General features: G+C 37.2%; 2 protein-coding genes across 2 annotated transcripts; one reads left to right on the plus strand and one right to left on the minus strand.

Annotated features, from left to right (window-relative positions):
- Positions 1 to 3,606: 3,606 nt before the first annotated feature.
- Positions 3,607 to 18,594, plus strand: LOC143112216 (transmembrane protein 272-like). The gene is made up of 6 exons (XM_076274464.1): positions 3,607 to 3,789; positions 4,315 to 4,379; positions 17,013 to 17,084; positions 17,204 to 17,254; positions 17,362 to 17,559; positions 17,761 to 18,594. Exons 2-6 carry the CDS (start codon positions 4,349 to 4,351, stop codon positions 17,955 to 17,957), a joined length of 549 nt encoding a protein of 182 aa, XP_076130579.1. The 5' UTR covers positions 3,607 to 3,789; positions 4,315 to 4,348; the 3' UTR covers positions 17,958 to 18,594.
- LOC143112215 (low density lipoprotein receptor adapter protein 1-like) lies at positions 18,592 to 22,678 on the minus strand. Its single transcript, XM_076274463.1, has 3 exons — positions 22,281 to 22,678; positions 20,208 to 20,839; positions 18,592 to 19,901 (listed from the first exon to the last, which is right to left on the minus strand). The coding sequence occupies exons 2-3, from the start codon at positions 20,800 to 20,802 to the stop codon at positions 19,825 to 19,827; spliced, it is 672 nt and encodes a 223-aa protein (XP_076130578.1). The 5' UTR covers positions 20,803 to 20,839; positions 22,281 to 22,678; the 3' UTR covers positions 18,592 to 19,824.
- Positions 22,679 to 22,809: the final 131 nt, after the last annotated feature.

Here is a 22,809-nt window from a genome sequence, read left to right on the forward strand (position 1 = left end):
TTGTTCTGAATCCAACAATACCAAATATGTAAATAGTATTGTAGTAGTAGTATGACGAATCAGGGTGTTCTGTCACTCAATGTACGAGGTGTCCAAAATGAAAGAAAATGGAACACTGGCAAAATACAGTCTCAAGTCCAAATCACATTATCAGTGGTGAGAAGAATGTTGACATTCATTGTTACTGCAAGGTAAGCAGGGCTCGAATTATCTTTTTGTCTTTAAAGGGGTCTGTCTATCTTATAAAAAGTTGGCACATCCCGAGGCGATACAATTAAATAGCCTAGGCGCGAGTGGTGCTTTTGCGCAGTATGCGCACGGTAGGCTAACTTGACACGCACACAGCTGACAGATTTTTCATAGAAATTGATTCCTTTTAATTAATTTCAACATATTATTGATTGCAATAGTCCATATTTCATTTCAATTTCACAATACAAAGAAATAGACTAAACGATTTAGTCGGAGTGTCATTCTCAATTTCATAACGCAACTCATTTGAACCAGACCGCCGTCTCAGATAGGCTATCTGGAACCATAGGCAGAGGATAGCTACAGATCAATTCACACAATCATTGAAGTAGACTGTATTATGGGTCATAATTTATGGGTTTGCAAATAAACATAGAAGAGGCGAAGGGCAAGTTCAACAGCAAACAGGACTTTTTCAGCACGTATCAAACCATAGGCTAGCCCAATGGACGCCTATGTAAATAGACAAAACACTCGCATCAAAGCAGGGTGACTTCTTCGGACTTGTGAGTGCTGTCAAATCGATTGTATGCAGTTTGCTCATATAGTCTAGTGGTGTGGTGGTGAAGTGCAGTCATGCTTTGTTCAAGAGCGTAGGGTAGGTCTATGTCCAGTAGTAGCCTATATTTGAATTTAACGTCTTTAATGGTAAGAGACAGGGACGTCACTATGATTGAAAGACAGGGGGGGCTTAGCCCCCAGGGTTGTAGGTAAAATTTCATCACACCTTAAAAGGGCTTCAATGAATTGTACAGTAGGTACCCTTTGAGGCCTAGGCCATTTTCAGTGTAGGCCCAATTTTACTATTACAGTAAGCTCATTGTAAGGGCCATCTGTTATAGGCTATATAGTTTTCAAGACAGTATAGGCTACCCATATCTGGGAAAGTATATGATGTGATCATGCATGTATTAATAATATACTATACAAAACACTAAAAGATTTCTATAGTTATTTTTTTGTAAGGGGTTACTCATAAGTGAAGTGAAACCTGACTAAGAGAACACTGACTAGACTTGCACAATAATCCTCTCTTGAGCCATCACTGACTGGATGTGAAAGTTGCAGAATACCATGGAATTATAAAAGTAGATGTACAGATTGAGAAATTACACACTGCCTTTTCTCTCCGCCCTTACTCTCCTGTAGCATTTGATCAGTGCTCTTTTTAAGTTGAACTAGGGTAGTGCTTAACTATAGCTACTACACACTACTGTTACCTTATGTATTCATTCAATAATCAAACAATCATCAAACAATATTCAAACCTAAACAATTGCACTCTAGACTAAGTTATGACCCTTTTTAACCAGATAAGTCATATATTAGTTCTTTGAGGCCTAGGCAATTTTCAGTGCAATTTTACAATGAAGCTCTTTGGTCATTGTAAGGGTAATCTATTATGCTATATATGCGTTTTCAAGACAGTATAGGCTACCCATATCTGTGAAAGTATGATGTGATCATACTTATGGCAGCCAATATGTCAAGGAAACATAGTCTCATGATTGTTACATTCATGTCACCTGAAGCATGATGGTAGAAATATCTATCCAAAGCTCAGTTGATCTGTGCATGTCATGATAAACTTTTGATTCTTTGATATGGAAACCAAGTTCCTTATTTTGGGCTATAACATTAGAATTTCGGCTCAAAGTTGTAGAAATTTGCTGCAATTGGAGAACTCGGGAACGGCTTACTGTAGAGAAGAATGCTTCATATTGTCGTGTCCGGTAAGGTCTGCTGTTTATTCTTATGGTTTACCCTGTATTGAGTGACACGTTCATGAGATATACTTTTGATCATCTTAGGGTGGCTTCAGCGCCCCCAAATAGGCCTCCCTGGTAGCCTAAGAGATCGCACAGGGATGGATAATGAGCATTGTTTAAGATTAAATTACAATGCCAGGCACCTTCAGATATGAGAGACCCCCTCAGATTTTTGACTTTGTTGTTTTTATGGGGGCCAGTCCTCCCTCTAAGGAAGCTCGGCTCCCTCTGGCTCCCACGTAATTCGAGCACTGAAGGTAAGTTACATACGGTAAGTGCTGCTCTATATTTACATTTAATAATGATACATTTCATATGTCCCAGTATTAAACAATTCATATGAAACACAGATCCAATTGAATCAGGTTAACATTGGGACGGAACACCTATATTCAAATATTTATATTCACTTGAATTTTGTTTTGGTCAAGTCATTACTGAATAATGGAAATTAATATTGTTAGCTTTTGTCTGTCCAGACCAGCAGTGGACAGTAGAGCCTACACTGCTTACTTCACCCCTAAGTAGCTAAACAGTTAGTTGTAGAAACTACTTTCCCTAGCTAAGAAAGAACTTAGCCGTCTGACTGTCAGTCGGCTCTCAACCAGTCGAAATTGCTGTCAGAGGTTCTGGTTTAGAGCTGGCCTTCCCACAAATGAAACAATCTCTCAGTATTTGAAATGATGTTGTGTCAGCCCTACTCAGCCTTCTTGGTGCAGATGTGCTCTCACTCTCAACATTTGCAACTTGCTGCTGCTCACTGATTTTTGTCTTACTGCAGTTCACTCTACATGATACATGTGAAACTTATGAATAATGATATGAAACTTTGATTTTGGAGGAAATATCATCTGGAGCCAGAGTTTTATCACCATCTCTCTCTCTCTGCTGAGCAAGGGTAAGTATGCGTTGGAGGCCTTCTACTGTGGGGTTTTGGACATATAGGGATCTTTTTTCTTGCCCTTTTCAAAATGTTTCCCATAGGCTTTGGATCCAATGTCTGTAAGACATTCTCCATAATTCAAGAGACTAGTGAAAAGGAAAAATTATATACATTTCAGAATTGCCATTGAAATGCAAATCAAGTTGAATTACACATGCAACATTAATCAGAGGGCTAAGTACTTTCTTAGCTAGGGATAGTAGTTTCTACAATTAACTGTTTAGCTACTTAGGGGTGACGTAAGCAGTGCAGGCTCTTCTGTCCACTGCTGGTCTGGACAGACAAAAGCTAACAATATTATTTTCCATTATTCAGTAATGACTTAACCAAAACAAATGAGTGAATGTAAATATTTTAATAAAGGTGTTCCATTCCAATGTTAACCTGATTCAATTGGATCTGTGTTTCATATGAAATGTATCATTATTAAATGTAAATATAGATCAGCACTTACCTTGCAGTAACAATGAATTTGTCAACATTCTTCTCACCACTGATAATGTGATTTGGATTTGAGACTGTATTTTGCCAGTGTTCCGTTTTCTTTCATTTTGGACACCTCATAGCCTGCATTGAGTGACAGAACACCCTAATTTGTCATACTATATTTACATATTTGGTATTGTTGGATTCAGTACAACCCCACCTTTCCAACAAGCCATCATATGTGTTTCTATGATAATCCCTGGTAAAGCAGCCACAAAGTAAATGAAAACATTCTGCATAGATATTCATTTTTTGCATGTCCGCTTATTTTAGGTGTATGTTTGCATGTCTCTATTCATTCCATACATCAAGATATTCACATCCAGTCTTTTCTAGTAGGTAAAGCAACTTCCTGACTATAAACATGCCAAGTGTTTGTGTGATTGATCTGCACTAGTTTATATGCCTTAACTCCAATACGGACAGGCTATATTTTAGTCCTTTTTTGGTTTTGGGGTGTATAACAATATCTGTTAATTTAACAATCTTAGCAGTAAAATATTTTTAGCCAAGAATCCATTTCATATATGGGAGATCTTAGAGATGAGGAAAAACATTGTTGGGTTTAGTTCTACCTCCGGTAGGGGTATCTCAAAAATGTGGGGCCATTGTCACTAGCCTATTAATGTATGAGGCACTGTCGCTATAACTGTATAGGGCCTACTTGTCTGTCACTAGCTTGACTCAAGAGGAGACGGGGGAGGGGGCCTTCATTAACTTGCGGGGCCCTACGCAACTTGCGTAGTGTGCGTATAGGGAGAACCGGCCCTGGTGATTGGTATGCATAATGTGTGTGATGAGTACTCCGTCAGCAATTCATCAGAGAGAACACATACTTTTGTCGTACTTTTGCTTTGCTTTCAGTTCAACATTTATTTGAATCAGAAGACAACGCTGCATGACTACAAGGCGCATTTTCACTGATACTGGTAAGCTTTGGGGGAAGGAAGTTTGGCATATGATGAACATCCAATTTGTGTCAGAAAATATCCATGGTGACTTTGTTGGCTTACTGCTGTGTTAAATGAGGGGCATTTTTGAGGGGCAGCCGTGGCCTACTGTTTAGGGCTTCGGACGTGTAACCGGAAGGTTGCCGGTTCAAATCCTGACCAGTAGGAACGGCTGTGCCCTTGAGCAAGGCACCTAACCCCTCACTGCTCCCCGAGCACCACTGTAGCAGGAAGCTCACTGCGCCGGGATTAATGTGTGTTTCACCTCACTGTGTGTTCACTGCGCCGCTGAGTGTGTTTCACTAATTCACGGATTGGGATAAATGCAGAGACCAAATTTCCCTCACGGGATCAAAAGAGTATATATACTTATACTTATAAAATGAAACGAAGCACGTAAAGGTTCTGCCACATGGCTACAAGAACCATCACCATTGGCTTACCAAGATGTTTGTTGTTTTATTGGATTGACCATTTCTATAATCTGTGGAAGTATAGTATGAAATATGCACCAGTAAGTTACCTTGGGTTAGGAAGAAATATTGACGAGGACTTGTCTAGCCTACTAGACTTCAATGTAGATAACCACATGTGACGTATTTCACAACCCAACACCATTAGTTGAGTGGCTTAGTGAAATTACTGTTACCAGGTGGATAAAAGGACCACATTTTCTTTAGGACCTACTGAATGATTTTAGCCTAGGAGCCCAACAGAGATCTTGAAAATGTTCGCACAAAGCACAAAATACATTAGATCTAGGTGAGACACTACAGGTAAAAATGAACAGGGTATTTATAACTAATAGATATCACCGTGAAACTTGCCCAGTTGTTTACTCACATAAAAACACATATTTTTGTAATACAAGTTTTTGAAATCTTATGTTTCAATATGCAAATTAGGCATCATCTGCTTAAACAATTCGGTGCATATAGATCTAAAAACAGATATATGAACATTGGATAAAGTCAAGGTATTTTGATGACATATCAGATACAGAGTTTTATGGACAATTCAAAATCCCTTTCTATCATTCCATAAATCAGAAAATACAAGACTACTGGGAAAAAGGCTATTTTAAAAGGCACAGGGGTCTATTAGGCTAATGCGGTATGCGGAACACAACGCGCTACCACAAAGACGACCCTGTTACATAGTCATAGTCAAGTTTATTTATATAGCACAATTTAAAACAACCTGTGGTTGACCAAAGTGCTATAAAAAAAATAAAAACAGATAAATAAATAGATAACAAAAGACAAAATGAATCAAGACATAAAAAAGCGCACAACAGGAAAATAAAACTAAAATAATATGTTCGTATATATAGCCTATATAATTACATTCCACAATTAATTTAAAAGCCATTAATAGCATATGTTACGTTTAATTGATTGATTGATTGATTTGTTTATTTAATAGTGGGGTATGAATTGTCATGAAATAATGGTCCAGTAGGATTTTTTTGCTAAAATTGATTTTTTTGTTTTATCTGCTTTATTTGGGGTCCTACTGTTGAAAAATGATGGGGTGCAAATTTTCTGACCCCGTTTTGCCCCTCCTCTGGGGGGTGCTTTCTCACCTTGGCCAGGATAATGACTGCACACATATATCTACTAATAATGATCACATTTTCACAATCTTGGTGTCAATTTAGGGGTTATTGAGGATGCTGAGTCCATTTATGACAATTTCATTGTGATCAGAAGTTGTTATGTCTAATTTTTTGGTAGTGGTCTAGGCTTTTCTAGGGTATTTTATCATATTTTTTGGTCAAATTGATTATATACACTCTAAGTTATGTGCACTCAAGAAGTTAATACACAGTATAAACTTGAAGAGTAATTTAGATAATAATAATAATAGTAGTAATAATAATAATAATAATAACTTTGTTAGATATAGCGCCTTTAGAAAGAGTTAGAGACTAAAGGCCTCAGTGAGCAGATATGTGTTTAGATACTTTTTTTTTTTTTTTTTTTTTTGTGTGTGTGTTTTAACAATCTGGTGAACAATCTGATATTTTCTTTTACAATAGCTAATAAAGCAATCAATCATTTAACATCTTTGAAATAAAACTAATACAAAATGTACTGTAGCTCTACTGCAATGGCAGTAACTAAGTACTGAACTAAATGATGAACTAATTGATAAATGAACTAATTGTTAATGTAAAGTTGCATAAACATGAACAGGAAATAAAACACTTTAGAAATACACTTCTACATAAATCGATCATTCATCAGCATCATCCTCATTTGTAGTATGCTTGGTCGCATTTTCACAGTCACCAGCAAAGCATTTGCAAAGAGGAGTACAGGGAATTCCATGTCTGTGACAAGTGCACCTGAGTGTTTTGCACTGGGTTTTGCACACACATTTTGCCAACTCTATCACAGCTCTAGGGGCAGGGAGTGTAAGACATGTCACAGGAACATAAACTCCTTCTTGGAAAGTCCAACCATTTTCTTCAATCTGAGGAAGAACTGGTCAGTTTGAAATGTAGGATTTATCACGCATGGCAATGTAATTGGCACGAAGGATATGAGGCAGCAAGGCAGCTTGTGTCTGAAGTAACATTTCTCCCTCGAAGTTCCTGGTCCGAAATAGCTCCCACCTCAGTTTTGGTAGGGTTGTGTGACCAGTTGACCTATAGACACTGCAGACAAACTGCTCTAGACCTCTGACTTGTTGGGGAAGTTCACCATTGATGAGATTAGATGGCAATGGACCTTCACTTTTCAAAACTGTGCAACTCACCGAGTGGTTAGTGGTGTTCGTTGATGTTCCAAAACAAGTAGCGTAGCGAAATACAGTTTCTGTCGTCTTTTATTTGCCATTTTGTAAAATCCCATCGGTTTACCGTGGTAAAGTTGGTTTTATATTGGACGTTGGATATTCGACACGTTCGAAAAATCGATTTAGCACTGACTACGAGGGTCAAATTTGTGTCAAACCAACTTTAATGTGTTTAAACAAGGCCTGCCTATATTACACAAAGCTTCTTTTGTCCAAAAACCCATGTTTTGATTTTATGATTTTTTTAGGCTGATAAAAGATTTCAATCTATTATGCGGCTTCACCTTTTGACTTACCCATACTAAAACACATCTCCTGAACTCGGCTTACTGCCCTTTCTAGTACACAAAGCTTCTTTTTCCCTAAAACCTACTCTTTGATTTTATACAATTTTTAATGTTAAATGTTTCAAATCTATTATGCGGCTTGCCCTTTTGACCTACCCATGTCAAAACACATCTGGTGAACTCGGATTACTGCTCAATATAGTACACAAAGCTTCTTTTTCCCAAAAATCCATTCTTTGATTTTATAAATATTTTTTAATGTAAAAAAAATGCTTTAACCCTTAGAACCCGATTGACGCAAAGTGCGTCAAAAAACACACCCTTTCTTCTCTGTTACATTGCTCCGCGACTGTTTATCGCAACGAGATAAAACCTTTATTGCCTGACAGAGAAGAAGCGGGGCTTTCCAAAGAGACTACGCACTTGTCTGTACGATCAAGAATTTTTTTTAAAAAAAAATCATGAAATTAAATCAAATTGCATCATATTTACAGTCTATACTTCTCTGCGTTCACCTGCGCAGCCATTACTTTCGTTTGAATTACTCGCGAACCCGTGATCGCATAGATATGGCAAGCATATCAGATGAAAGAGGAGAAACAGGGCTATCCATTGGAACCATGGATATCGATCTTTCTGGCTTATAAAAACAGACGAAGTGACTGCAAAATATTAACTTCATGTACACAAACCAACACTGCACACCCATTACTCTCGGAGTAATTACTCGCGGACCCGTGATCGGATATATATGCCACGGATGTTAGATGAAAGAGGAGACACAGAGCTATCATTTGATACCAAATGCATCCTTCTGGGTTATAAAACAGACGAAGTGACAGCAAAATAATAACTTCATATAGCTGGACTTACCCCACGTTTTTCTCTTTTTGTTCAAAGCATGTTTATAATCCAACGCTATCGCGTGTTTCTCTATGTCAAAGCATGTTCATAATCCGGTTTTGAGATCCTAGCACATTCCTGCATGACATCCAATTCAAGGCTCACATTGCATCCCAATTTGTTCATCAAAGAAACGCCTTTTTTGCCTTTACTTTGTTCATGGCAATGCAGTAAAAAGTTGAAAATCATCATGAGTGCATACACCATAGTCACACATGCTAACAGGCAAACTTGGGTCAAGTCAGGTCAGATCAGTTCGTGTCACAGATATGGAGCGCAGAATGGTCATTTTTCAACGCTAAATAAAAAATGGCATTTATTTCCGTAAATCACACACCACATATTTCTGTAAATTGCTCAGCCCCAGAGTATCCCTCCAACATGGCAATTATATTGCCCGTTTCAGGACAGTCTGCCCTACACACACATGAAATGCATGTAGAGCTATGAGCTTGCTGTGGTGAGATACAGGTCAAAATATAAGAATTTTTATAATATGATTTTTATATTTTAATTCTTTAAAAATCAAAATAAAATCAATGCTAGTACTAATACATGAAATGATACAGATCTGGATAGCCTAGACTCTGCTGAAAAAAACAATATATAACATGTGTGTGTGGCACTTACAATGACCAGAATAAATCCATATGAATAAAGGTAGTGAAAATGCCCTAAAAACAGCTTAGGGTTCTAAGGGTTAAATGCTTTAAATCTATTATGCGGCTTGACCTTTTGACCTAACCATGTCAAAACACATCTGTTGCACTCGGCTAACTGCCCTACATAGTACACAAAGCTTCTTTTTTCCAAAAATGCACTCTTTGATTTTATATTATTTTTTTACTATTCAAAAATGCTATAAATCTATTATGTGCCTTTACATTTCGACCTACCCATGTCAAAACACATCTGCTGCACTCAGCTAACTGCCCTACATAGTACACAAAGCTTCTTTTTTTCAAAAACGCACTCTTTGATTTTATATACATTTTTTACTATTCAAAAATGCTATAAATCTATTATGTGCCTTCCCCTTTCGACTTACCCATATCAAAACACATCTGCTGCACTCGGCTAACTGCCCTACATAGTACACAAAGCTTCTTTTTTTCAAAAACGCACTCTTTGATTTTATATTAATTTTTTACTATTCAAAAATGCTATAAATCTATTATGCGACCTGACCTTTTGACCTACCCATGTCAAAACACATCTGCCGCACTCAGCTAACTGCCCTACATAATACACAAAGCCTATTTTTTTCAAAAACTCTTTCTTTGATTTTATATTATTTTTGTACTATTAAAAAATGCTATAAATCTATTATGCGCCTTCACCTTTTGACCTACCCATGTCAAAACACATCTGCTGCACTCAGTTAACTGCCCCACATAGTACACAAAGCTTCTTTTTTTCAAAAACTTACTCTTTGATTTTATATAAATTTGTTACTATTCAAAAATGCTATAAATCTATTATGTGCCTTCACCTTTTGACCTACCCATGTCAAAACACATCTGCTGCACTCGGCTAACTGCCCTACATATTACACAAAGCTTCTTTTTTTCAAAAACGCACTCTTTGATTTTATATTATTTTTTTACTTTATAAAAATGCTATAAATCTATTATGTGCCTTCACCTTTTGACCTACCCATGTCAAAACACATCTGTTGCACTCAGCTAACTTGCCTACATAGTACACAAAGCTTCTTTTTTTCAAAAACGTACTCTTTGATTTTATATACATTTTTTACTATTCAAAAATGCTATAAATCTATTATCCGGCTTCCCCTTTCGACTTACCCATGTCAAAACACATCTGTTGCACTCAGCTAACTGGCCTTCATAGTACACAAAGCTTCTTTTTTTCAAAAACGTACTCTTTGATTTTATATTAATTTTTTACTATTCAAAAATGCTATAAATCTATTATGCGAATTGACCTTTTGACCAACCCATGTCAAATCACATCTGCTGCACTCAGTTAACTGCCCTACATAGTACACAAAGCTTCTTTTTTTCAAAAACTTACTCTTTGATTTTATATAAATTGTTCCTATTCAAAAATGCTATTAATCTATTATGTGCCTTCACCTTTTGACCTACCCATGTCAAAACACATCTGCTACACTCAGCTAACTGCCCTACATAGTACACAAAACTTATTTTTTCCAAAAACTCACTCTTTGATTTTATATTAATTTTTTACTATTCAAAAATGCTATAAATCTATTATGCGAATTGACCTTTTGACCAACCCATGTCAAAACACATCTGCTGCACTCAGCTAACTGCCCTACATAGTACACAAAGCTTATTTTTTCCAAAGCCCACTCTTTGATTTTATAGACGTTTTGGTAACACTTTATAATAACTACACACAATTCATCATTTATTAAGCCTTTGTTACTTATTAGTTAATGGTTTGTTCATCATTAGTAGTTTCTTGTTCATACATAATTTATCATCAGTAAAGCATTTGTTCACACAATTATAAATGGTTTGTTCATAGTAAATAAGCCTATCCAAAAATATGTTTGTAAGTACATGATTTATACTTAATAAGTAATGAAACAACCACTTATAATGAAATCATTTTCTTATTATAAACCAGTTGCAAACTATTACAAAATGCTTTGTTCATCATTTGTAAAGCATTGAGGATACATATTTTATAAACCACTTCCTAATACTATAATTCATGATTAACTCAGGAGTTACAAGTGGTTAGTTAATGATATTTTGTGAGCTTATCTAAAGTGAGGACTTTCTATGCCTTGCAACACATTTTCAAATGAGTTGTAAAGATTACATTCACATTCATTCATTTAGCACATGTCAATTAAATTGAAGGCCATTGACATAACAATGAAAGCTGGGAATCGAACCCCCAACTTTTCAGGCTATTGCATGCTAGACAGGCCCAGACAGAAACCCCTACAACTATGCAAGAGTTTCTGTTTTCTTCTACTACACACTGTTATTAAACATCTGTAAAGTATTATTAAATGCTGTATTCTTCGTTTGTAAAGCATTATTCCTACATTAATTCTCATCTGTAAATCATGTTTACACACAGTTAAAAATGGTTTGTTCATAGAAAACACGCATATCTATATTATATTTTTGAATTGACTGTTGTAATACCACTGGGCAGAGGTAGGGTAGTGGATAGGGAGCTGGGTTAACATGCAGTAATCCATAAAGTTGGGGGTTCAAACCCCGGCGTCCACCAATGTGGCCTTGCCCTTTAATTTCATTGACATGTGTCGCTTTGGGTGAAAGAGTCGGCTAAATTAATAAATGCATGTGTAAACTTTATAACTCATTTGTAAATGTGTTGCAAGGCATAAAAAGTCCTCACTTTAGATGAGCTCACAAAATATCATTAACTAACCACTTGTAACTCCTAAGTTAATTATGAATTATAGTATTAGGAAGTGGTTTATAAAATATGTATCCTCACCCTAACTAATAATTCGTGCATGTGTATGTTACAACTGTTAAATAATGGAAATATTACTTAATCAAAAACATATTATTGCATCATTTATTAAGTATTAACAATAATGTATAAACATATTTTAGATATAGGCTTATTTACTATGAACAAACTATTTATAACTGTGTGAACAAATGCTTTACTGATGATAAATTAGAAATTACTAATGATGAACAAACCATTAACTAATAAGTAACAAAGGCTTAATAAATGATGAATTGTGTGTAGTTATTATAAAGTGTTACCAAAACATCTATAAAATCAAAGAGTGGGCTTTGGAAAAAATAAGCTTTGTGTACTATGTAGGGCAGTTAGCTGAGTGCAGCAGATGTGTTTTGACATGGGTAGGTCAAAAAGTGAAGGCGCATAATAGATTTATAGCATTTTTGAATAGTAAAAAATTAATATAAAATCAAAGAATGAGTTTTTGAAAAAAAGAAGCTTTGTGTACTATGAAGGCCAGTTAGCTGAGTGCAACAGATGTGTTTTGACATGGGTAAGTCGAAAGGGGAAGCCGCATAATAGATTTATAGCATTTTTGAATAGTAAAAAATTTATATAAAATCAAAGAGTACGTTTTTGAAAAAAAGAAGCTTTGTGTACTATGTAGGCAAGTTAGCTGAGTGCAACAGATGTGTTTTGACATGGGTAGGTCAAAAGGTGAAGGCACATAATAGATTTATAGCATTTTTATAAAGTAAAAAAATAATATAAAATCAAAGAGTGCGTTTTTGAAAAAAAGAAGCTTTGTGTAATATGTAGGGCAGTTAGCCGAGTGCAACAGATGTGTTTTGACATGGGTAGGTCAAAAGGTGAAGGCACATAATAGATTTATAGCATTTTTGAATAGTAACAAATTTATATAAAATCAAAGAGTAAGTTTTTGAAAAAAAGAAGCTTTGTGTACTATGTAGGGCAGTTAACTGAGTGCAGCAGATGTGATTTGACATGGGTTGGTCAAAAGGTCAATTCGCATAATAGATTTATAGCATTTTTGAATAGTAAAAAATTAATATAAAATCAAAGAGTGAGTTTTTGAAAAAAAGAAGCTTTGTGTACTATGAAGGCCAGTTAGCTGAGTGCAACAGATGTGTTTTGACATGGGTAAGTCGAAAGGGGAAGCCGGATAATAGATTTATAGCATTTTTGAATAGTAAAAAATGTATATAAAATCAAAGAGTACGTTTTTGAAAAAAAGAAGCTTTGTGTACTATGTAGGCAAGTTAGCTGAGTGCAACAGATGTGTTTTGACATGGGTAGGTCAAAAGGTGAAGGCACATAATAGATTTATAGCATTTTTATAAAGTAAAAAAATAATATAAAATCAAAGAGTGCGTTTTTGAAAAAAAGAAGCTTTGTGTAATATGTAGGGCAGTTAGCCGAGTGCAGCAGATGTGTTTTGACATGGGTAGGTCAAAAGGTGAAGGCACATAATAGATTTATAGCATTTTTGAATAGTAACAAATTTATATAAAATCAAAGAGTAAGTTTTTGAAAAAAAGAAGCTTTGTGTACTATGTGGGGCAGTTAACTGAGTGCAGCAGATGTGTTTTGACATGGGTAGGTCAAAAGGTGAAGGCGCATAATAGATTTATAGCATTTTTTAATAGTACAAAAATAATATAAAATCAAAGAAAGAGTTTTTGAAAAAAATAGGCTTTGTGTATTATGTAGGGCAGTTAGCTGAGTGCGGCAGATGTGTTTTGACATGGGTAGGTCAAAAGGTCAGGTCGCATAATAGATTTATAGCATTTTTGAATAGTAAAAAATTAATATAAAATCAAAGAGTGCGTTTTTGAAAAAAAGAAGCTTTGTGTACTATGTAGGGCAGTTAGCCGAGTGCAGCAGATGTGTTTTGATATGGGTAAGTCGAAAGGGGAAGGCACATAATAGATTTATAGCATTTATGAATAGGAACAATTTATATAAAATCAAAGAGTAAGTTTTTGAAAAAAAGAAGCTTTGTGTACTATGTAGGCAAGTTAGCTGAGTACAACAGATGTGTTTTGACATGGGTAGGTCAAAAGGTGAAGGCGCATAATAGATTTATAGCATTTTTATAAAGTAAAAAAATAATATAAAATCAAAGAGTGCGTTTTTGAAAAAAAGAAGCTTTGTGTAATATGTAGGGCAGTTAGCCGAGTGCAGCAGATGTGTTTTGACATGGGTAGGTCAAAAGGTGAAGGCACATAATAGATTTATAGCATTTTTGAATAGTAACAAATTTATATAAAATCAAAGAGTAAGTTTTTGAAAAAAAGAAGCTTTGTGTACTATGTGGGGCAGTTAACTGAGTGCAGCAGATGTGTTTTGACATGGGTAGGTCAAAAGGTGAAGGCGCATAATAGATTTATAGCATTTTTTAATAGTACAAAAATAATATAAAATCAAAGAAAGAGTTTTTGAAAAAAATAGGCTTTGTGTATTATGTAGGGCAGTTAGCTGAGTGCGGCAGATGTGTTTTGACATGGGTAGGTCAAAAGGTCAGGTCGCATAATAGATTTATAGCATTTTTGAATAGTAAAAAATTAATATAAAATCAAAGAGTGCGTTTTTGAAAAAAAGAAGCTTTGTGTACTATGTAGGGCAGTTAGCCGAGTGCAGCAGATGTGTTTTGATATGGGTAAGTCGAAAGGGGAAGGCACATAATAGATTTATAGCATTTTTGAATAGTAAAAAATGTATATAAAATCAAAGAGTGCGTTTTTGAAAAAAATAAGCTTTGTGTACTATGTAGGGCAGTTAGCTGAGTGCAGCAGATGTGTTTTGACATGGGTAGGTCGAAATGTAAAGGCACATAATAGATTTATAGCATTTTTGAATAGTAAAAAAATAATATAAAATCAAAGAGTGCATTTTTGGAAAAAAGAAGCTTTGTGTACTATGTAGGGCAGTTAGCCGAGTGCAACAGATGTGTTTTGACATGGTTAGGTCAAAAGGTCAAGCCGCATAATAGATTTAAAGCATTTAAAGCATTTTTTTTACATTAAAAAATATTTATAAAATCAAAGAATGGATTTTTGGGAAAAAGAAGCTTTGTGTACTATATTGAGCAGTAATCCGAGTTCACCAGATGTGTTTTGACATGGGTAGGTCAAAAGGGCAAGCCGCAATATAGATTTGAAACATTTAACATTAAAAATTGTATAAAATCAAAGAGTAGGTTTTAGGGAAAAAGAAGCTTTGTGTACTAGAAAGGGCAGTAAGCCGAGTTCAGGAGATGTGTTTTAGTATGGGTAAGTCAAAAGGTGAAGCCGCATAATAGATTGAAATCTTTTATCAGCCTAAAAAAATCATAAAATCAAAACATGGGTTTTTGGACAAAAGAAACTTTGTGTAATATAGGCAGGCCTTGTTTAAACACATTAAAGTTGGTTTGACACAAATTTGACCCTCGTAGTCAGTGCTAAATCGATTTTTCGAATATGTCGAATATCCAACGTCCAATATAAAACCAACTTTACCACGGTTGATTTCTGTTGGAAGACTCATTGCACGTTGCGCCACCGTCTATGCTTCAGGTTCAAATACGAATCATACATTGCGCCGATATATTTGCTTTTAATAGTCAACGAACTCCACTAACCACTCGGTGAGTTGCACAGTTTTGAAAACGAACGTTAAGGGTTGTTTTAGGACATGTTTGAGTAGCCTACTACAGTATGCCCATTGCCAGCCACCTTGAGAAGTGAAAAAGGCGATTCAAAACGAGTCAGAAAAGTCGAGACAGGACCAATAGTCAAAATTTCGGTGTCCACCACTCTAGTTCATCCAAAACAAACCAGAAAAGGGCCTTAAAGTGCTAAAAACCGGAATTTTCCTTTAACATACATCAAAGTGTTCCCAAGATATGAGCTCACTTACTGTTTGGCGACTTTGCCCCATTGGATTTGCCTTCATTACTGCAAAAAATGAGTCATAACAACTTCTGATCACAATGAAACTGTCATAAATGGACTCAGCATCCTCAATAACCCCTAAATTGACACCAAGATTGTGAAAATGTGATCATTATTAGTAGATGTCGTGTGTGGTCAGTATCCTGGCCAAGGTGAGAAAGCGCCCCCCAGAGGGCAAAAACGGGGTCAGAAAATTTGCACCCCGTCATTTTTCAACAGTAGGACCCCAAATAAAGCAAATAAAACAAAAAAATCATTTTTAGCAAAAAAATCCTACGGAAATGCAGTGTCAAACACCATGGTGCCCAGCCCTCATGGGCTTATTAGACACAAATAGAGATGGCTTGTCATATGGGATACAAAATACTTTGCCGCAGATCCCAGGCCTTTTCTATAAATTTTGCCAAAGCAAAAACATCATTTTCAAACAGCCAGCACAAAATCTCCCCTTCATATTTCCAAAATATATCAGGATTTTTTAACTGAATTGATTCAAAAAGAGAGTTCCTTAAGTCGCAGTATAAAGGACAATAAAATACAAAGTGAAATTCATCTTACACAACCTGAAGATCACAATATTCATACAAACGTAAGTGTTCAGGTGTAGCTTTAAATCGACCCACTTCCACTGCCAGAGGTAAGGTACTAGTTCTCAATTGAGCAGTTATAATTACAATTAGTATATAATTACAATGTGTACAAATAGCAATGTAAAATGAGACACAGTGATTTTCTAAGCACACACTTGGAACTATTCCCATTCAGATGAAGCACTTCTAATTTGCAGAAGTAAATTTGGAACTTTTCAGTTGCTGCGGTGCAAATTTGACACTAATGCCCCACACAGGCCATTAGGCTTGGTTTTCAAATACACCTTTTTCATGATTGTGTAGATTTTTTTCAAAATTGAAAACAAATCTACAGACCCATGCAAAAGGTATTTTTGAAAAACAAGCCTTGTGACATTTGTGGGACCTTAGTGTCTACGGTGCACAATTGGTTTGATGTGACTAGGTCAATTGCTGACCACAGTTCACTCTTCATGAAATGAATGGATTTGATTTTATATATGTGGTTGTCCTGTGGTCCAAGTGATCATAGATTAATTATTCACATGTAACTGTCTTTTTGTGATGTTTGAAGTATGTTCAGTTGCCCTATGTACACACTATGTATGTGTTTTCCTTGTTTGTTCCATTTTGTATTTTTTTTAGTATCAGAGACAATGGGGGTCGAGACCACCCTGCAAAACATCTCCTGCTGCATACTCATTACACCTGCTTTAGGTAGGCCACTATGTTTTTCCTTGCTGTTGCATTTTTCTCAGACCTTTCATTCATTCCTGTTCAACTTGGCAGATTTATCGATACAATGTTTCTTTAATTATAAATGTTGTTCCCAACAGTAACTTGTCAGCTTTCAGGGGTCGCCATACCCATTGCGTCGATTGTAGTTGGTGAGTGCCTTTAAATTAATTCATTAACTTCAGTTGCTGCTAACCAGTATTGGAATATGTAACTTCCATAATTGTCACATTGCATCACTCTCTGTTCCCATCCTAAGGTGCACAGTATCTGCATAGCTGCCCGATACAGAGGTACATACCTATCTACCTGGTGGTGATGGGAGCCTTCGGCTTGGCCCTGCCGCTACTGACTTGCAAGCCCGGCTCAAACGATCCTGAGGCCAACAACCAGGTCATCCGCTGTAACGCATGGAACTCCATCGTCTCCCTCTTCCTTTTCTGTTGGTTTATTGCTGGTAAGAAAATGCAAGTCAGCCCTACAGCATATAAATGTAAATCCAAAATGATATCATACGTAAATGTAAGAGTAAATACAGGAATAATGATGACATCATTGTAACTGAAGCTGTTCTATGGATAGAAGACATTTTAGCATTGGTTTAGGTCATCAGATGATGAGAGTTTCTGTATATTTAAGATGGTCTGTCTGTCTACAGGGAACATGTGGATCTATTCAATATACCAGCCCAATTACGATCCAGCTGCAGGGGCCTACTGTGATAAGACTCTCTACCTGTTTGCCTTTTGGATAACCACGCTGGTCTACATAGCTACAGGCGTAGGCATTGTAGTGGCTTTAGTGAATCGTTGTGTAAGGCCATGTGTGGCAGGGGGGGTAGATGTGGATATGTGATTGCAAATTCATATGGCCTTTCCCCCTTCATTTGGTAGTGTATGGTACAGGGCTGCACAATAATCACAATCACAATATGAACCAACACAATTATCTAATCGCAAAAGCTTCAAATATTCATGCAGTTAATTTTGTTACATTTTTTACTTTTATATTCATGTCATCCTCCATGGCTGTGCCACTTCTGGTTGGGAGGTTTGCATAGTGCTAGCCTAGAAATCTAGACACACCCTAGCGGCAGCAAATTTAATTTGCTGCCCGGGCTAGTCTAACTCTCCGTTGGCTTGCGAGCTGGAAAAATTAAACTTCGATAGAGCCAATCACATCGTGTATAGAGTCGTTAGGCGGGCTTACCATCTCTTTTAATGTTTGACATTTGAGACCCATCCAGTAATTAATCTGCATCGAGTTTGTATTGTTTTTTTCACTTCGGAGTCCACTAACTTTTGCTGATTTGTTGTGCACAAATGTAATTCTGTGATACTTCATAACATTTTTAAAACCAATTATTTGAATTTGGTTTTTACATTTTGTGTAATGAAAAGCACTTAAGAAGGCCAATATACTTACTGCCATAAACATGAATTACAAGCTGGTCGTCCTAATATTCAATAAAAAGGAGCTTCTCTCAATGTAACCACTTATTTAACTTTGTTTATAGAGACACAGAAAATATGAAACAGAATTATAACATGCATAAAACAAAGCTTTGTAAAAATGGCAACATGTTCTGAAAACATTATTAAAGGAACCGTATGTAAGAAATGTATTTCAATTAATCATAAAATGGCCCTAATATGTCACTAGACATTAAGAAATCATGTTCATTTCAAATACTTATATCACTGACAACAGTAGTCCGGCCAGGATATTGTCATTTAAAAAGTGAAGTTGCAGCCCTCAACTGATGTTGATGTTGTGTTTTGTCATGTCATTCTGTGTTTTGGCCTGATGCGCCACCCTCCACATATCTACTAATCACAAAGTCTGTAGTGTTTCGGCATCCGGGTTGGCAACCTCGAGTCAGGGGGGAGGGGGAGGGGATACACCTCTCTACAGTAATTTGAAAGTGATTGCAGTACCAGTTTTGGCCACAATCTTACATATGGTTCCTTTAACTTTTAAGCGCTGACATTTCTCCAAAGAACATTCTGACAACTTGCATGGCGATGAAAAGAAAAATGTAACACACATATGTTTCTGTAGACCAGAATTGACCATTTTCTTTGGCCTTGAAAGAACATGATTTCTTTCCCTTTGAGGTAAAAGAGGCAAGTGATGAGACCATACAAATGCATACACAATGTTGCATATCAAAAATAGTGCTCTTTCAAACTTTTCAGTGCTTTCACATCTGTACAAATGAGTGGTATAAGACATGTAACTAGATTTTTATAAAGTTTTAAGACAATGACATGCCATACTTCTCATGTTACTTCTCAAAACATTCTTTGAACAGGCGAGAACACATAGCATTGTAGAATAGACTGTGTTCTGTTAACCAACCAACTAGCACCATCTGGACAGCGAACTCAGTACATGCATGAAGATCCTGAGAGTGAACACATTTCCAGATCAAAACAAGTTTGAATTTAGTCCTGATATCTGAATGCAGTGACCTCATTGGAAAGACCCACTGGCTGAACAAAAACTCTTTAATCTTTAGTCAGATCTTTAGTCATCCAATCTCTCCAGCCAGATTGTAGGAAAGTGTTAATGCACAGCACTAACCACAATGTTTTGTCATATTTTGAACAGGTGCCACTAGATACACACAACAGCCAGGGAGTGGCAAGTCTGTGCACTAAGGAGTGGGCCTCCTGTTTGGTTTTGTTATGGGTGTATGGGAGGCCTTTTGAAGCCCCCATCAGTCACTGATACTTGTCCTCCTCATCATCTCTCTCAGCGGACTGCGAGAGCTTAAAGTCCTTCTTGCGGAGCGACCTGCAGTGACATAAGATAAAAGTCAGTGTTGATTTACGATTTATTTGGTAAACAATAAAGGGTAGCTAAATTATGGCTGTTTGACCAGAGAGTTTAATGGCACAAAATACAACTTGCTTCCTGTTGTCCAGAGTATTAATAGAACCCTCCAGATATCCTTTACTTTTTTTTTTTATTCACAAGCAACTGCAAATGACTAATTGATTACATTTTCTGAAATATATTTAATATAAATTGGTTTCCCCTTCACCACATTGCTCAGGTCAAACGAACTGTGAGAACAAAGCATTTCTTTGGCAAGCTCACCTTTCCTGAGATCTGGTGGCATTGTGCAGCTCTTAGCCTTGCCATTGTTTAAAAGTGGCCTCCCCTCTTTCGCCTTGTCTTCTCCTTGTGTGCGACTAGTGCCAGTCTCCTGCCAGTCGGTCAGTGCTCTCTGAAAAGAACGGGCCAAACAGTTTGTCATGTCCTTCACCTTCTCTGGACGGCTGCACCAAAACACACGGCACTGGAGCTGCTGGCCCTGCTGCTTGCATATGTAGAGGAACACATTTGGCCTCTTTGCGTCCGCCGCACAGTAAGCGATGTCCCGGAGGTAGGTCTTGGTGAGCTGCCGGCCGGTGGCGATCTCCTTCACCTCTACGTAACGAGGCCGCACGACCAAGGCGTGCTCCTTGCCCAGCTTCTCCGAAGCCGGAGATCGCTCCAGCACATGGGAGATGGCGTCCTCGGCCTGCTCCAGGTCCAGGGAGAAGATCTTCTCAGTGCCCAGATAGTGCACCTTGAAGAGGGGGTCGCCATGTGATAGCGACTGGGTGCGATCGTGGCGGAAGCGGTGATGGAAAATGGCAGGCGATTTCCTCAGGGAGCGCATGAGTTGCAGGGGTCGCCCCAGAGACATGGCTGCTGAGAGGCTGGGAACTGAACCCACAGGATCCCTACAGACATCACAAGAATACAGAAGTCAGTTTCCACATTATTTACAGCTGGGTTCCAAATACCAGGGCTCAACGTTAATGGTTGCCTGGTTGCCCTTGGTTACCAAATTGTTACAAGTGGTATAAGTGGCAGCCAGATTTAGTTGGCTTTGGCAACCAAAACCTCACACCTGATTGCCAAGCTGGCCACCACTTTAAAAAGTTAACGTTCGGCCCTGGCAAGTAGTCATACTCTTGTAGCCTTGCATTTTGCCTGAACATTGCATTCTGACTGAGTAGCTTGTGGCTTGATGTTCTATGCACATGTTGGTAAGGCTTGGATCCAACGTGACAATCTATAAATAAAAGTAACTGGAACGTGCTGTTCTTTTCTCCATCCTCTCTCTTTTCTTAGCCCCATTCTTTCATCATCTTTCAAATGGTGCTTTGACTAAAGGCTTACTGGCGTTTCAATCTCAGGAAGCCACCATGCTGTTCCACCCCAAATATTTCTGTTTCTCCACACAATAGCCACATACACACACACACACACACTCTCACTGACACACAAACACACATGTAAGGATGTGGATTTCATTACAGCATAACCTAGGCCTCCTTTAACAGTCTCACAACAACACAACTGTAAAATACTTTTTATTGAGCATATTATTGAGTGCATTCATAAATACAGGCTGTGTAGGCTAGGCATAATACAAGACTCTATACAATTAATATTCAATTGCTAGATATATTTATAGCCTATAAAATCTATTCTAAACCATCTCCATTATGATCAGATATTATCGTGGAAGTAAACTAAATTAATTAAATTAATATTGAATTAATTATGTGACTGCAAAATTCACTGTTAACGCTCCTGAGGGGAAGTTAAGGAAGAGCCATTTGAGTTTCAAAAGGGAAAGCGGTGAGAAAGTTATCTTGCTCCATAGCCTAAAGAACCACGGCAAAATAATTAAATAGAAGGCTTTATTATGCTACAATAGGCTACTCAGTTACTCCGTTCCTAGTATGCTACTTTATCCCGTTCTCCTGCCTCTTTTTTTATGGCGACATCATGGGCTCACTATAGCTCCCCACACAGTTTGAAAAATGCACTCATGCCCACCCTCCCTTGACCTGGACTTATCAGCGGTCGCCTCTCGTCTCGTGCGCAATATGGTTAAATACGAGATGATAAGAGACAGCCTAGACCTAGTATGCAAATGTAGTGTGCGTCTCTTTAAAAGCATTTTAGATGATAGTTTCCTACAACAATGGGAAACATGAAGCCTAGTAATGAACTCTAGAAATGTTTTCGGGCAAATGCGTGAATGACTCAAAAGTGAAAACATAAAATACAGCAGGCTATTGGAGAGAAAAGACGACTAAATAAACAACAACAAAAAACAATTGGCATAGTTACACTGACTACTGTAAACAAAACTGAATCGCATCTTACCAGGTAAATGATCGGATGGGATCCTGGGCTCACGATTCCGTTGTTCTGTCTAAAATCTAGTTAAAACAGCTGGAATACCATGGAACGACACAGTATTTATCGTGTAGCCTATCTGAAAGATATGCAGACTACGTCGGAACAGTTAATGTGTAAAGTATTCACGTTGCCTGACTTTTACTACGTACTTTGCATAGTCTATCGGCACCACCCACTCGCTGAAACATAGTCGCCTGTTCTGCACTCTGCCTCGTGTTGCCGTGACGTCTTATTCGGAGAGGTAGAGTGGAGGTGGGTCAATGCATTCATTTGAAGTGGGTGCAAAGCATGCATTTAGCCTACGGTTAACAGAAAGCGGACATCTCTGTGTGAGGATGTCGGGAAAAGAACTTGCTGTAAGAAATGAAATGACCAGGAAAAGTGAGACAGTGTGCCAGTAAGACACAATGTGTGACACCATTTACAGTAGATCTATTATAGGCCTGATGATATTTCATCTTATTCAATAGGCTCAGAAATCATATCCTGTTTA

This window comes from Alosa pseudoharengus, unplaced genomic scaffold, assembly GCF_046254945.1.
Source record: "Alosa pseudoharengus isolate Yale_2024_CS ecotype anadromous, Long Island Sound unplaced genomic scaffold, YU_APseudo_1.1 YU_APseudo_1.1_scf_8, whole genome shotgun sequence".
In the NCBI taxonomy this organism is placed as follows: domain Eukaryota; kingdom Metazoa; phylum Chordata; class Actinopteri; order Clupeiformes; family Clupeidae; genus Alosa; species Alosa pseudoharengus.

What these genes read in the sequence shown, in the direction of transcription:
- LOC143112216 (XM_076274464.1), top strand. Translation starts at nt 4,349, where the DNA reads ATGACTACAAGGCGCATTTTCACTGATACTG. An exon ending in CATTGCGTCGATTGTAGTTG is followed by an intron (nt 17,255 to 17,361) that starts GTGAGTGCCTTT and finishes TCCCATCCTAAG; the next exon opens with GTGCACAGTATCTGCATAGC. An exon ending in TTTCTGTTGGTTTATTGCTG is followed by an intron (nt 17,560 to 17,760) that starts GTAAGAAAATGC and finishes GTCTGTCTACAG; the next exon opens with GGAACATGTGGATCTATTCA.
- LOC143112215 (XM_076274463.1), bottom strand. Translation starts at nt 20,802, where the DNA reads ATGTCTCTGGGGCGACCCCTGCAACTCATGCGCTCCCTGAGGAAATCG. An exon ending in GCCACCAGATCTCAGGAAAG is followed by an intron (nt 19,902 to 20,207) that starts GTGAGCTTGCCA and finishes ATGTCACTGCAG; the next exon opens with GTCGCTCCGCAAGAAGGACT.